Source organism: Leptonychotes weddellii, chromosome 12, assembly GCF_054177405.1.
Source record: "Leptonychotes weddellii isolate Sample4059 chromosome 12, ASM5417740v2, whole genome shotgun sequence".
NCBI classification, from domain to species: domain Eukaryota; kingdom Metazoa; phylum Chordata; class Mammalia; order Carnivora; family Phocidae; genus Leptonychotes; species Leptonychotes weddellii.
In genome coordinates this window covers 62,832,826-62,846,388 of record NC_138380.1, presented here as the reverse complement: position 1 = coordinate 62,846,388, position 13,563 = coordinate 62,832,826, and the positions used below count along the sequence as shown (strand labels likewise).

The 13,563-nt window shown below is 38.0% G+C and overlaps 1 protein-coding gene across 7 annotated transcripts in view; it reads right to left on the bottom strand.

Annotated features, from left to right (window-relative positions):
• SGCE (sarcoglycan epsilon) overlaps positions 1-13,563 on the bottom strand; it is a 66,959-nt gene that overhangs the window by 47,613 nt on the left and 5,783 nt on the right. For 5 of the 7 annotated variants that reach the window (XM_031025193.2, XM_081800524.1, XM_081800522.1 and 2 more), the window contains exon 2: positions 3,533-3,640. The exons of the other annotated variants lie outside the window; for them this stretch is intronic. In XM_031025193.2, the coding sequence (XP_030881053.2) occupies positions 3,533-3,640 (108 nt within the window). The remainder of the gene's footprint in view (positions 1-3,532; positions 3,641-13,563) is intronic. 7 annotated transcript variants of the gene reach the window in all.

Below are 13,563 nucleotides of genomic sequence, written 5' to 3'. Positions count from 1 at the left end.
TAATACGTTTGGTGTCTGTACATTATATTATTATGACCCACTACGGCAAGCTAATTATGCTGCATAACACCTTCACTTTCTTTTTTTTTTTTTTAGATTTTATTTATTTATTTAATAGAGAGAGCGTGAGGGGGAACACAAGTAGAGGGAGTGGGAGAGGGAGAAGCAGGCTTCCAGCTGAGCAGGGAGCCCGATGCGGGGCTCGATCCCAGGACCCCAGGATCATGACCTGAGCCGAAGGCAGTTGTTTAACCAACTGAGCCACCCAGGCGCCCCGACACCTTCACTTTCTTAATTGTCTCTCTTGTTTGATGACAAACCAGAATTTGACCACATAATCCAAGTTCATTCTTTGTTTTGTGAAGTTATCATAATAACACTGCACAATTGGAAGAAGTGCGTTGACAATCACAATTTCAAGAAAGAAACAAACCTAAAGATTCTTTTGTTTAAAGAAAGAAACAAACCTGAAGTTTAAAAGGAGACATTTCAGCCATCATAACCAGAGCCTAGAAGGAGAAACTCATCTCCCTGATAGACGGTCCTTTGCAGTCTTAGAACTTTGTGATTCTTCGTCCTGACTTTGCCACCCTTCAGAGGCAAAGAAGAACATGTATTTTCAGTCCTAGGATCACTTCATGTTCCTCTCCAACCACACAGAAAAAGAAGACATCTAGAGAGATATTTCTATCTTCAAGCCTTGCCCGTTCCTTAACTGTCAGTGAGCTAAGGAGGAGCTCCTCTAAGATGGCAGAAGAAAATTCTAACAAATTATTCAGAGTACATAGTACTTCATTCCCAAGAAGGTCAAATTCAAGTTTAACACTTAAGTGGAAAATAAATAGGAAATCAGTACATGATTATTTTGACTTTCTCTTAGGAGGAAGTTTATTTTTTGTTTCTTAAGAAAAAAAGCAATGAAAGTCTGTCAGTAAACCTAAGGCTAACCCATTTTGGAAAATGAGTTTTCTTAAGTAAGAAAGGAGAATTTAAAAATATTTATCTAAGTGAAGTATGTAAGTTAGTAATATGAAGGCTTATTCCTTTTTTATTTAAATTATTCTGGAGTAAATTTTGTCTATCTCTACCCTAGGAAAAAGAAAAGGGACTCCATATTTAGAGGGCTCTTTATGATTTTTTTTAAGTATTGAATGTATATCAAGGTAGAATGATGCCAAATGTGTTGCTCTGGACTCCAAATTCCTCAAAATCCTATTTATGGAAGAGACACCATCCCACTGCTGAAGTTTAGAACTGAACATTATTTTAAAAAAGTTATACAAAAAATACAATCACTAAACTTATTTTACTATATAAATGCTCTTATAATCTTTTGTGCTCTCTTGAAATTGTCAAAAAGAGATGATTGGGACTCATGGTCAAGAACATCTCAAAGAACATTTGGTATCTGCGGTAACACTTAAAATGGCCTTGCTATATCAGCAACTGGAAATAATTCTCTTTATACAATTAATGAAATGTATTATTCTCTCTATATTCTCTGTACATAGAACTACAATGATAAGATTTAAATTGGATGAGGAGACCAGGAAGGGAGAAGAAGCTAAAGATGAGTTCAAAGAAACTGAGGATGTGGTACCTCAGTAGATTCAAGATATATTGATCACTTCTATTTTGAGAACTACAGTCATCACTCAGGTTCCAAGGAGAAAAATCAAATTGGGGTCCAATGGGAGCATGAAGTTTAAAAGAGGAAGAGACAAGTATCTCTTGAAGATTCTGGAGAAGGCTATATGCAAAGGTCTTGGAATAGTACATTTCACTAAGAAAGCACTAGAGTAGATGACTCAACAGCGTTTAACAGCTTCTTATAGAACACCTTTTTAGCAAATCAAATAGGAAACAGAGGAACATATTCAAAGATGACAGGAGTTCTAGAGATCAAAGTTAAAGAGAAGGAACTGAAGAAAAAAAAAAGGATGACTGTAAATTTAGTGCAGAATGGTGTGAAGTCCAAAGGGAGAGTTTTTGGTGATCTCGTATGGGGCACTAGGAAATCAGGGCAGGTCCCAAATCCTCAGGAGATGACAGAGCATTATAACATTGCAAACGGCAACCTTGAGGGCCACCTGGGGCCATAACTAGGAAGATTAGAACACAGGCAGAGTGGATGTGTCTAAGAAGCTGAGGGCCCTCAGCTTGATTAAAGAACCTGTCAGACACAGGTGGTCGTCAGGGGTAATTCCCTTGAAGAAACCAGGGAGAATCCCTTGAGAATATCTAAGGAGGGTGTGGGGAAAGGACTATGAGATGATGGGTTTAGGACCTAAAATAAGTGCGTTTAGTGCTTTTTAAAATAAATTTTTGTGATCCTCTCATGGGAAGTTATTGTTATAAAACTCTATGTTTTCTTATAGATATTAGCAATAAAAATTCCTTAGAAATGCAAAGGTGTTTGTGGGTTTGTTTCAAAAACAGCAGAGTAGAGGAGAATTGGAAGCCTCTGTCCTATTGTGAAACAGACCTGGGAGTGGGTGATTCCACCTAAGGAATCATTTGGTATGAGCTGGAAAAAGCTAGTGATTCCCAACTTTAGGGCTGTATGAAGATAAGGAGGTAAGCCAGGAATCACTCCTACAAGGTACCCAGGATTTGTTATATGGCAGTAAAGCTATTTTATCACCCCAAATGACTGTTCTTTTTAAATTGTTATTTTTATAGACACTTTGGTTGCCCCAAAGTTATGGAAACCAGGCTACATATCAACATGCATGACCACATACAGCCAAAATTTTGTGTGGGGGTGGGGGCAGGTCTGGGGCAAGGGGTGGTGGGCAGAGAGATCTTAAAGGCAAATAATCAAGAAATATTAAGTAAAAGCTCACGACGAAAACTGACATTTTGAAAACTACTAATCTTTTGGTTATTAAGTAAGTCTTTTTTCTCCCTGATGAAATGCATTATTTCAAAGGTCCTGGCATATTGCTAATGGACACATTTATGATAGGGAAAAAAATTTAGAAAAAATAATCAATCATCCAAGGGTCAGGTCATCTTTCCAATAGAAAATAAGTGCCATCTAATTATTTAATAGCAAAACATATCAATTTGGTTTTGCAACAAAACAGTCAAGAAATCATCCACAATTAGCCAAAATATTTTATAACCATTTTTCTAAGGTTGTATAAATACTGTTTTTAAAATGATTTATGTTAAGCGTGATTCTTAATGTTTTTCAATGTTATAAATAGATTGTTATAATGACCACACTGGAACAATTTTTATAAGTGGCAAGCTAGTGACTGGATAAGGGTCACAATAGGTTAAAAACAAGAATTATTTTTAGTTAAAAAAAGGCAAAACTATGGCAAAGGAAAAAAACTTAGAAAATAATGGATTAAGAACATAAAGGATCAGAAGTTTTAGAAGATTAGAAAAACAAAACTGGAGTTTTTCAGACTGACTTATCAAAAAAAAAAATCCACACATGACTAAAAAAGCAAAAGGAATACTGGAAGCAGACATTTAATTGACTCTCCAAAGGAGATTTAGATTTACCACCTAAACTCACCATCTTTCTTCCCACCAGTCATTTTTCTGCTGATAATAAAACTGTTGGCCTGTTTGGTCTTCCAGTTAACTGTTCCATTTATGCCATCAGCACAGCTTAATAAAAAAGCTTTTCAGAATAAAACAAATGCACAAAAAATGAAATTAATGTCAAATTAAAATGACTATCCCAGGTCATCTACTATTAATGGAGATTAGATTCCTTCTAGCCCAACTAGCTGTTTAATTCCATTTAATAAATATTTGTTGCATGTCAGTACAAGGAATATGTGGGGATACAGGATAAATAAGACACAGGAACTACACCCCAACAAGTTTACAATCTGCAAGGATTGATAATTCATGTACCCAAATATGTATGAAATATATATATATACATATACATACATAATAATTACACATACACACAGTGGTAGAAAACATAAGTACTACAAAACCCTGAGTGGGGGAAGCCATTATCCCTGGCTAGGGATGTTGTCATAAGTTTAAGTATCATTTAAATTTCACAGTTGAGTTTTGGAAACATTACACTGGCAGAAATGAACATAATTGGGATTAGGGGCTAATAAGTAGGGAGTTATCTCTGGAGTGTAGGTGTAGCAGTCAGCCCATAAATTGAAAATAAAGGTAGGGCTAGTTATACGACATCATGAAGATAATACTGACAAAGTTTTCAAATTGCTGCATGTGGGTTATCAAAGGGGAATCAAAGATGACTTTGAAGATTTGATCCAGATTGACACAGAACAGTGATTCATTAGGAATCCCCCCAAAAAAGGAATCAGTTTCAGGAGAAAGATAATAAATTTGAGCCATATTAAATTCGGGGTACCACTTGGATATCCAGGTGAAACCATCTAAGAGGAAGATGGAAATAGAACTCTGGCGCATAAGAGAACTTACTGGGGCTTCAGATACAGATTTGGACATTCATCCCCAGAGGAATGATGGTTGAAGCCAAACCCCAGTACAATTCTTTAAACAGACCATGCTCCCAGGTAACATGTACTAGGCACTCTCATATCCAAAGTGATCGGAGAAGATACACCTTCATGTTCTTGAGTCATTCATCTATCCTATTTCCCATCAACCAAACTACCACTCTTATGGCTTACTCCCCTATTTTTTATTCTTACCTGTCAGACATGGGATTTGGGTACCATTTTCCTAACTATAACATTGGGTCTCCATCTCATTCTCCCTTCCTCTAGCCATCTCAGGTATGTTCCCTCTGGGTTCAGCTCAGTCCCAGAATCCCCCCGGATATATCCCACAGTTTGGTCCTAGCTTCTGGAGCTGAAATATAGCAACAAGGAACACACACAAAAAAAGTGGGAGGGACAGCAAAGGCAGAAGAACACGTTAATAAATACATTTATATAGCAAGCACAGAGGATGATTCAGCAAAGAAATCAGAGACAATGCAGTCAGAGAGGTTGGACAACCGAGCCTGAAGTGTCACATATGTCAACAGAAGAGATATCAAGGAGGCTGGAATCCACACCCTCACATAAAGGTCAAACAGAATGAGAGTTTAGAAAAGACTGCTAGATGTGTAAAGTGAGAAGTTATTGGTGACTCCTTGAAAGTGGAGTTCCAACAAAGGGATAAGAATAGAAGCCAAACTGCAAAAGGTCAAGATGTAGATGTAGCAAATACAGTTAATCTTTCAAGAACATTGGCCAGGATAGGGGAGCAAAGAGATGAAATGACACGCTAGATAGACTGAGATGCAGCAAGATGCAGAGAGGGCTGGTTATATGAAGGTAGGGAAAGAGATTTTGTTCAGAAGCTGAGGAAAAGACAAGAGAGAAACAGATGGAGGATAAAGAAAGGAGCAAAACTGATGAGACGCAATGCAAGAGAAACCAGAATGGGTGAGACCAGCATATACAAGCAAAGAAAATACCTCATGATTCAGAAAGTAAGGACAAGTGAAGATAAACACTGTTAAGGGCACAGAAAACTTCATGTTGAAAGGGCTCCTCACCTTAGTAAATCAGAGATGAAATGTATATTCTTTTTTAAACCGAATTTTGAAGAAAATTCTGAGCTTAAACAAAATTAGGAGAAATATCAAGTTCCCTTCCAAAATAAAAAAAAGAATACAATTCAAAACCCAAGTTCTTAAAAACCAACAAACAAGCAAACAAAACCTCAGGTGATCATTTCAGTGATAACCCACGAGTGGAAATCAAAGGCTCTAGCACCCCAAGCAAATAAATGACTTGGTTGGTGTGTAATTTTTAAAATACGTAAACTTAAGTGTACTAATTTTATATCTACTAAAAGATCAATCTTCTGGATGATTCATCTAATAAATGGTTGATCTGCTTAACAACTGAAATTAGGTCCTTTTAAATCTAGATGAAAAATACCATCATCACTTCCTAAATAATTTACACTAAAATAGGATAAAAAATGTTCATAGTAGTCTCTTGTGGCAAAATACCCCGCTCCCTGGGTTCTCCTGATCACTCGGTTCCAAAGGCAACACATAAGAATCACTTGGGTAGCTCTCTAAAAATACATATTCACACCCTCAAAAATTCATCACAAAAAAAATTTTAAAAACACATATTCATGACTCCACTGTGGAGAGTTTAGGTTACACAATTTCATCAGGCAATTCTCATATACATATATGAACTCTAGAAGACTGAGAGGATAACTACAGAACCCAAGGGTAGATAGGATATTCAACTGAGTCATATCATATGTGCCAAATGTAGGCTGACCTTAGAGCTGAAAACCTCTCCCATGGATTGGGGAGTTATCATAAAGAAAGAATGGTTTGAGTATCCAGACAGCACCCCTTTTATTCCTTCCTTTATTCTAGCCCATTGGTTCTCAGACTACGTATGCATAAGAATCGGTATTCAGAGTTATACACAGAAAACTACACATATTGTATTTTATGGGTGATTTAAAGAATTAAACAAGTCCGTGAGATATTTTTGTCTTACACTTTGTCACGTCCTTGCCAGGTAAGCCAGCATATCATTGCTCATAATTTCCAGGTCCTATGTAAGGGTAGACCAGTTGGCTTTTACAGGATTCAAAAGACAAATGTGATTGGTTTCCCAATCACTAAAAAATGGAAGCAGCGTAAGATATCCCACCGATATTGTTCTATTTTAAGGCCAGCATGGCTTTGAGCATGTTCATTTTTTAAAAAGTTCATAGTGATCCATCTAAAGTTCTCCTCTGACCACAGAAGACTACAGTCCAATAAATCTAAAAAAAAAAAAGACAACTTTTTTATGACTCTATTCACCAGACAATGTCACTAAAGGCAAGACACAACATCATGGATGGTGTGTCTGCTTAAACATTCAAGTCCCACACCTCAGGAGGAGAAATCTCAGTAACATGGAAATAACTATTTGTTTTTAATTGTGTGCCCAAGATCATGGATCCACTCGACTAGCTTCTTGTATAGAAAGTTACTATAATCTGTGCAATGACAAATGTAGATACTCACCGAAAAACATTATGATTTCAAAGTTTGATTTTTGTTAGAAAAGGACCAGAGCATTTCTTTTTCTGTGAGAACAAATTTCCTTAGTTAGCATGGGAAAATATAACTCAATTTAAAAAATATTTGCTCTATACATAACTTTTCAAGATTAAATATAATGTGCAAAAAAATTTTAATGTGTATAGACTGGTTCTTGGACTCTTTCCAAAGATAATAGACCATCCTCAGAAATCTTGAAAGAAACTCCACTGTGCTTACTGAGTTCATGATAATCTCTGCTACAATTGTACCTGGATGTGAGTTTTGCTCTAATTCATAAACACAAAAGCAAAGAATAACATACATACTGCGCTTACACAGCCCCAAATAAGATGACATTCACACCATTAACTGGCATATACAATTTAACCAATTCCTCAACACTCCCTCTCAGAAATCATCAAAGCCTGAATTAATCCAAACGTGGCTGGCATACCCTTAAAATTCCCTCGAAACCATACAATACTTAAAGTTTGTATTAAGATCCCATGATTTATTCTGAGTCTTGTAGCAGCATTACTGACGACATTTCATCTGGCCTGGGGCGAGCACTCTCTGAAGAGACATTACTCTTTCCCAAACCTGAATAATTTGCAGACTTGGGGAGGAGGGGTTTGTTATTTAATAAAAGCAATTGAAGAGCTGTGAATGGTGACTGATTGCTGATGAGCTGATCAGAATGTCAAGGGAAAGAAATAATAAATAATAACTTACTCCAACACTGCTGTCCAAGTAAACAGCAGGAAATGCCAAATGAAATTTAATCTGATTAACGCACTCACCTTAGAACCGAACTGTCACGTCTTTCTCTGTCCACTGTCTCATCTGTCTCTTTTCATATTTCACTTGAACGGGACACAGACTTTGTTTTCACAAAGTGGATATATAGCTCACGTCCCCAACATCTCTCTGCTTCTCTCACCATTCCCCACGTTGCTATGTTGCCTCCTTGTCCCCTACATCTTCTCTTCCCTTCCTTTCTGCAACCATCCTTAATACTTTTTCAATTGTCCCTTATATTAAGATATCTTCATATTTTTCTCTCGAAACAATGGTCTTTGACATTATTGTTAGCTACCCTGTTTTGAATGCTAAGTGTGAGACATTACACTCAGGGTTTTATACATATTAACTGATTTAATCCTTACATTATCGTCTATGTGGAGTAGGTCTTATTAGTTCCATTCTGCCATGAGGACAAGAAGTCTTGGGAAATTATGAAACTTACCCCAGGTCATGTGTTTACCAAGTGGCAGTGTTGGATTCTGAATCCATTTCTTGGCTTACTGCAAAGTCCATGTCATCTACTCATCAATACTAACACTAACCCCAAATGGTTAAATGGGAAAGCTATGTACAAACTACATATTTTTAAATGTAATTTGAAATATTGTTATTACTAGTAGGTCATCTTCGACTTATTTTTCTTTCTAGAAAAAGTAAGTTTCCCCTGACTGTAGATTAGAAATAGCTAGAATGAGGCAATGTCCATAAAAATTAATTCCATGGGGCGCCTGGGTGGCTCAGTTGGTTAAGCGTCTGCCTTCGGCTGAGGTCATGATCCTGGAGTCCCTGGACCGAGTCCCGCATCGGGCTCCCTGATCGGCAAGGAGCCTGCTTCTCCCTCTAACCCTCCCCCCTCTCATGTACTCTCGAGTCTCTCTCTCATTCTCGCTCTCTCAAATAAATAAATAAATCTTTAAAAAAAATTAATTCCATGCATTATGTGCATGAATACACACACACACACACACACTTCATTAAAACAGGAAATCTAAAAAGTTGGAAACTATGGGAGGGGGGAGAAAGCTTTGCTGAGGAGGACTGTCCACTCCAACCTCAGGAAAAGCTATTGCTAAGAGAACTGTCACAGCAGGATTTTAAACCCAAGAATGCCAAAATAAGAAGCCTTCAAACTTTGTTAAAACATTAGAGTTCCAGCAGGGCAAGATATCAGTTATATCTTTTATATCAAATATCAATTATTAAACACATTTGAAATTTATTTGAGTTTTATAATTTTAGCACAAGCTAGGTAAGATATTAGACTTCAGAGTGAAATGAAGTTGGAATACAGAAAGATAGTGTTTTCTATCAGAGTGTCTGAAGACAGAGTGTCTGGGTTGAAATCCCAGTTTTTGTCCACTGGGCAAGTTATGCAATGTCTCTGTACCTCGGTTTCCTTCTGTGGCAGGGACAGTTTAGTGCCCGCTTCATAGAGACATTTTACAAGTTATTAAACGAGACAATACATTTAAAACCTTCAGAAGAGGGCTTTGCACATAATATGTTTTCAAAAAATGTGAGCTCTTATTACATTTAATCTACAACTAATATGAAGGAAACTTTAGATTCCTTTAAATGTGATTTCTTAAAAAGTAGATGTTTAAATGAAAAAAAGTTGTTGTGAGTACAGTTGGCAAGAGAGACTTTAGCACTCTCTTTTTTGTTTTCACAGTCATTAAGATACATGAGAAATGATAATATTTCTATAGCTGAGTGGAGTAAATGCTGGAGGCTGCTAATGAGCAGAGGCAACAGCCCAGGGGCTCCAAATACCCCCCAGTCCACACGGCCTCCCGGAGGACTAAGAGGATGGCACTGGCCAGGCATGCTGGGTGAGAGCTGCAGCTTAATCCTTTTGAGGAAAGCCAGATGCAATAAGAAGCGAGTCATATTGATATGTGCTATCTCTGACTCTCATAAACTCTTAGGAATTTTTCCTGAGGAAATAGTGCAACAGAAGCAAAAATTGCATGGACACAAGATTCAGCTTTGCATCATACATACCAAAATGGGGGGGTGGAATTCAATGTCCAATAAAAGAAAAAGTGTTGATTTGATAGAATAGCTAAAGGAGAAGGGACGGTTATCCTCTTCTCTTGGTAGTTTTCCTCCTTTGCTCAAATAGCCTGACCAAAACATATACTGTGTTTCCATAGCCCGGAAACAGTACTATCTACGTTCCATCTCAGAAATGTTAGATGAATAAGAAGCACCAGTGGGACCCTTAACAAAAGAGATGCCTGATATATGCAGTAGGTATATGCATCATTATAATTTAATGTCCTGATCTGCAAAATGTTGCACTATTTTGAAATTAATAAAATTAGCGAAAGGCAGAATATAAAATAGTACATAGACTATGTGAAATCTAGTGTAATAGTGCAATCTAGTGGAAAAGGATTAAAAGGCAGAGTGTAAGAGCTACTACTAGGTTAGGGAAGTCAAACTGTCGGAAAAATTCCATTCAAAATAAAAAAAAATACAATAATCCTTGCAAGCTTTTTCCAATTACGAAACCTCTGAAAGAGAAATACTCTCATATTGGTTTTTCACTTGGAACTGTCATTCCTTTTCTTTATCATAGAAGCCCTATATCCTCATTGCAACGTATTCAAATAGTATAAGCAGGAGGGCATAAAACATAAACACCCCCTCTCATCTATCTGTGGTGCCCCCTCCAATGCCTAGGGGAGCCACTTTGCATCTTTCCACGTGTATGCAGATGCAGATATATGTTTGTGCACACACACACACACACACACACACACACACCCCGTGCTCTTTTTTACATAACGTGACCACACATTTTTCCCTTAGCGCATATGTTGGACGTGTTTACATGAGATCACATTTGAAGGTTGCATTGCTCGAACATAATTTCCTTGTCGGCACCTCAAACTCAGCCTGTCCCAACGAGGACTCCTGATCTTTCCCTTAAAGTCTGGGCCCCTTCGGCATTCCTCCTGCCCTGAATGACAACCCCATTCATCCTCCCGAATATGACAGAAATCTAGAAATCATCCTTGACATCTCTTCCTGCCAATCTCCATGGTAAATTTGGTCCACGACCCACTGCTGTTGCTATTTACTCCTCAAAAAGTCCCTCCTCGCTTCATCTCCCCAGCACCGTCCCGGCCCAGGAGGGCTTCATCTCTATCAGGGATTACAAAAGTAGCCTTGGATCTAGTGTACTGCAAGCAGTTCTGACCCCTCCAACCTCTTCTTCACAAAGCGGCCAAAATGCTCTTTTTGAAATGCAAATCTGATCTTGTCCGCTTAAAACCCCTCCAAAGACTTCCCATAGGTTTTTGGATACAGATTACACTCTTTAAGGTGGTCTAAAAGGTCCGGCAAAATTCGCTCCCTGACCTCCTACCTCTCCTCCTCTCACATTGGGTTCCCTCTTCTCTCTCGGATCCAACTTCACTGGACTTCTTCCAGCACCTTCTGTTTGCCAAGTCAACCTGCCCCAGGGCCTCTACAGAGCTCTTCCTTTTACTTCAAATACACCCTTCCTCTTCACCTCACTAACATTTACTCATCCTTCAGATCTGAGTACGTCCTCAGAGAAGCCTTCCTTAATCCTCCTGCCTGGCCAAATCCTCTCCTTAGAAATCCTAGTAGTGTTGGTAGCACTTACCATAGCTCTAAGGGCACATTTATGTGTGCGATTATTTGATTAATCTTTGTCAACCCCAGTAGCATAAAAGTTCCGTAATGGCTGGGACCATATGTTTCCCAGCATCTAACACGGAGTCTCAAAACCGGTTGACACCCAGGAAATAAATAAATAAAAGAATAATTAATAAAGATGACCACTACGCTTTCTAAGTTTTCATTATTGCTATCAATACTCCTCGAAACATCCTTATACTTTTACTTCTGAGCACTTTCACAAGTCTATCTGTAAGCTAAACTCCTAGAAGTGAAACGGCTAGACCAAAAAAAAAAAAAAAAAAGCATACATTTCAAATTTTGATAAGCACATGTAGCGACCTGTTCTGTTTGCACTTCTGCAGTACTAGTTTTTGATGATAATCAACTCTAGAGCTATAGAAAATGGAAAACGGTAAAGGTGCTACACTGATGAACTATTTCATAAGAGAGAAAAAACCAGCGTCATTTTACCGCATAACAAGAAACACCAATTTGCTAAGGAGGAAAAAAAAAAGACCTCTGGGGCTAATTTTTTCTTTTCTTCTGCATTCCAAGGTAAAAGAATAACTTTACATCTATGCCTATCGCTGAAGAAAAAGGAAACTAAAATATTTCACTTTAACTACTATAGGAAAATTAACTGTGATCTCTTCTTTCAAATTCGCAATAAACCCCAAATCTCCATAATAATCAAAGTGGTGACCAGATGAATGAGTGAAACATTAAAGAATGGGAAAGAATTTACACCAGAGCTGCCTAACTCCTAAGCATTTTTTGAAATGAGCAGCTTCATTTGTCAGAAAAGAAAAAGTCTGCCTTCCATGTCACAACAGATGCCGTGGCAATTCCCGTGGTACAGAATGCCGAAGATCTATTCTAAAAATCTGATTAGTCCAAGGCAATTAAGTAGAAAGTGAGACGTGCTAAAGATGAGTGCTTTGTAAGTAATAAAACCCATTTAAACCACTGTTGCACCAATATTGCGTAAAAATTCTTAGATGAAGGAAAATCCAAAAAATAAAAATTCTACCAAAGTGACTCTAGAAGACAACAGCCGTTTAGCTTTACCCACGTTAATTTTTTTTCCCAAGAACATAACATTAGTCATCATGCCAGCCACTTGTTTTGAGACCACTTATTTTTAAAACTTCTTTAAATTTTAAAATTTAACACGAGGATTATTTACTATTTCCCAAGAGCAGGAGCAAGCATTGCATTCAAGGAATCACAACTAGCTGCCTGTGGATCAGGTGAACGAGCGTTGACAAGCCAGAAGCTCATCTTTGAGCATTTCTCTCTCGGAAATATGAGCTCAGCGCAGGAACGCTTCTGGCATCTTCAACAACTGGGAAGCGAGCCATTACAAGTTGCCCTGTGCATTATTACAATCCCACAAAAGTGCATGGCACTTTTGTAAAAGAGAGAGAAAATAAGGAAAAACTTGTTCAACATGAAAAATATACTTCACACAGTCAGAGTTAGAGTGACCATATGTTCCTGACCTAACAATTTGAGTGAGAACACTGTGGGTAGGTTGGGAGGGGTGGGGGGGAGGAAGAGGCAGGATTAAAAGAAGTAGGAAAAGGTGGGTTAAAAAAGATGTCTGAAGAATATGTCCTTCTTTCTTTCCATCTCTCATCCGAGTCCCCCTTAGTTATCAAGGCTCCAGGGCATAAAATTAGTTTCCGTGGAGTCAGATGTGTTACAGGTTATGGCTCCTAGAAGTGGGGTCCTCTGTTGCATACTCCACAGATGAATTTTGAGCAATCCAGTTTCCAAAGTTAGACATGGTAATCAAAATAAGCGATCAATAGGTGGATGGAGGAGAAAGAAAATCTGCCACAAGACATCTTGAAGACACTAAGAATGTGCCCCTGAGACAGTCAGAATCCAGGCTAACCTGAAATGGAGAGAAGTTAAAAGAGCACAGGGTCGGAAGCTACTTTTGATTGAAAGGTTTTATCTTCAATTGAAAAGCTAAAAATTATAACTAAGTGCTGCAAGGACATATAAGAGTGGTGAAACCTGCAGAAAGGAGAACTGTCCCCCACTTCCCCCAGGGTAAGAGG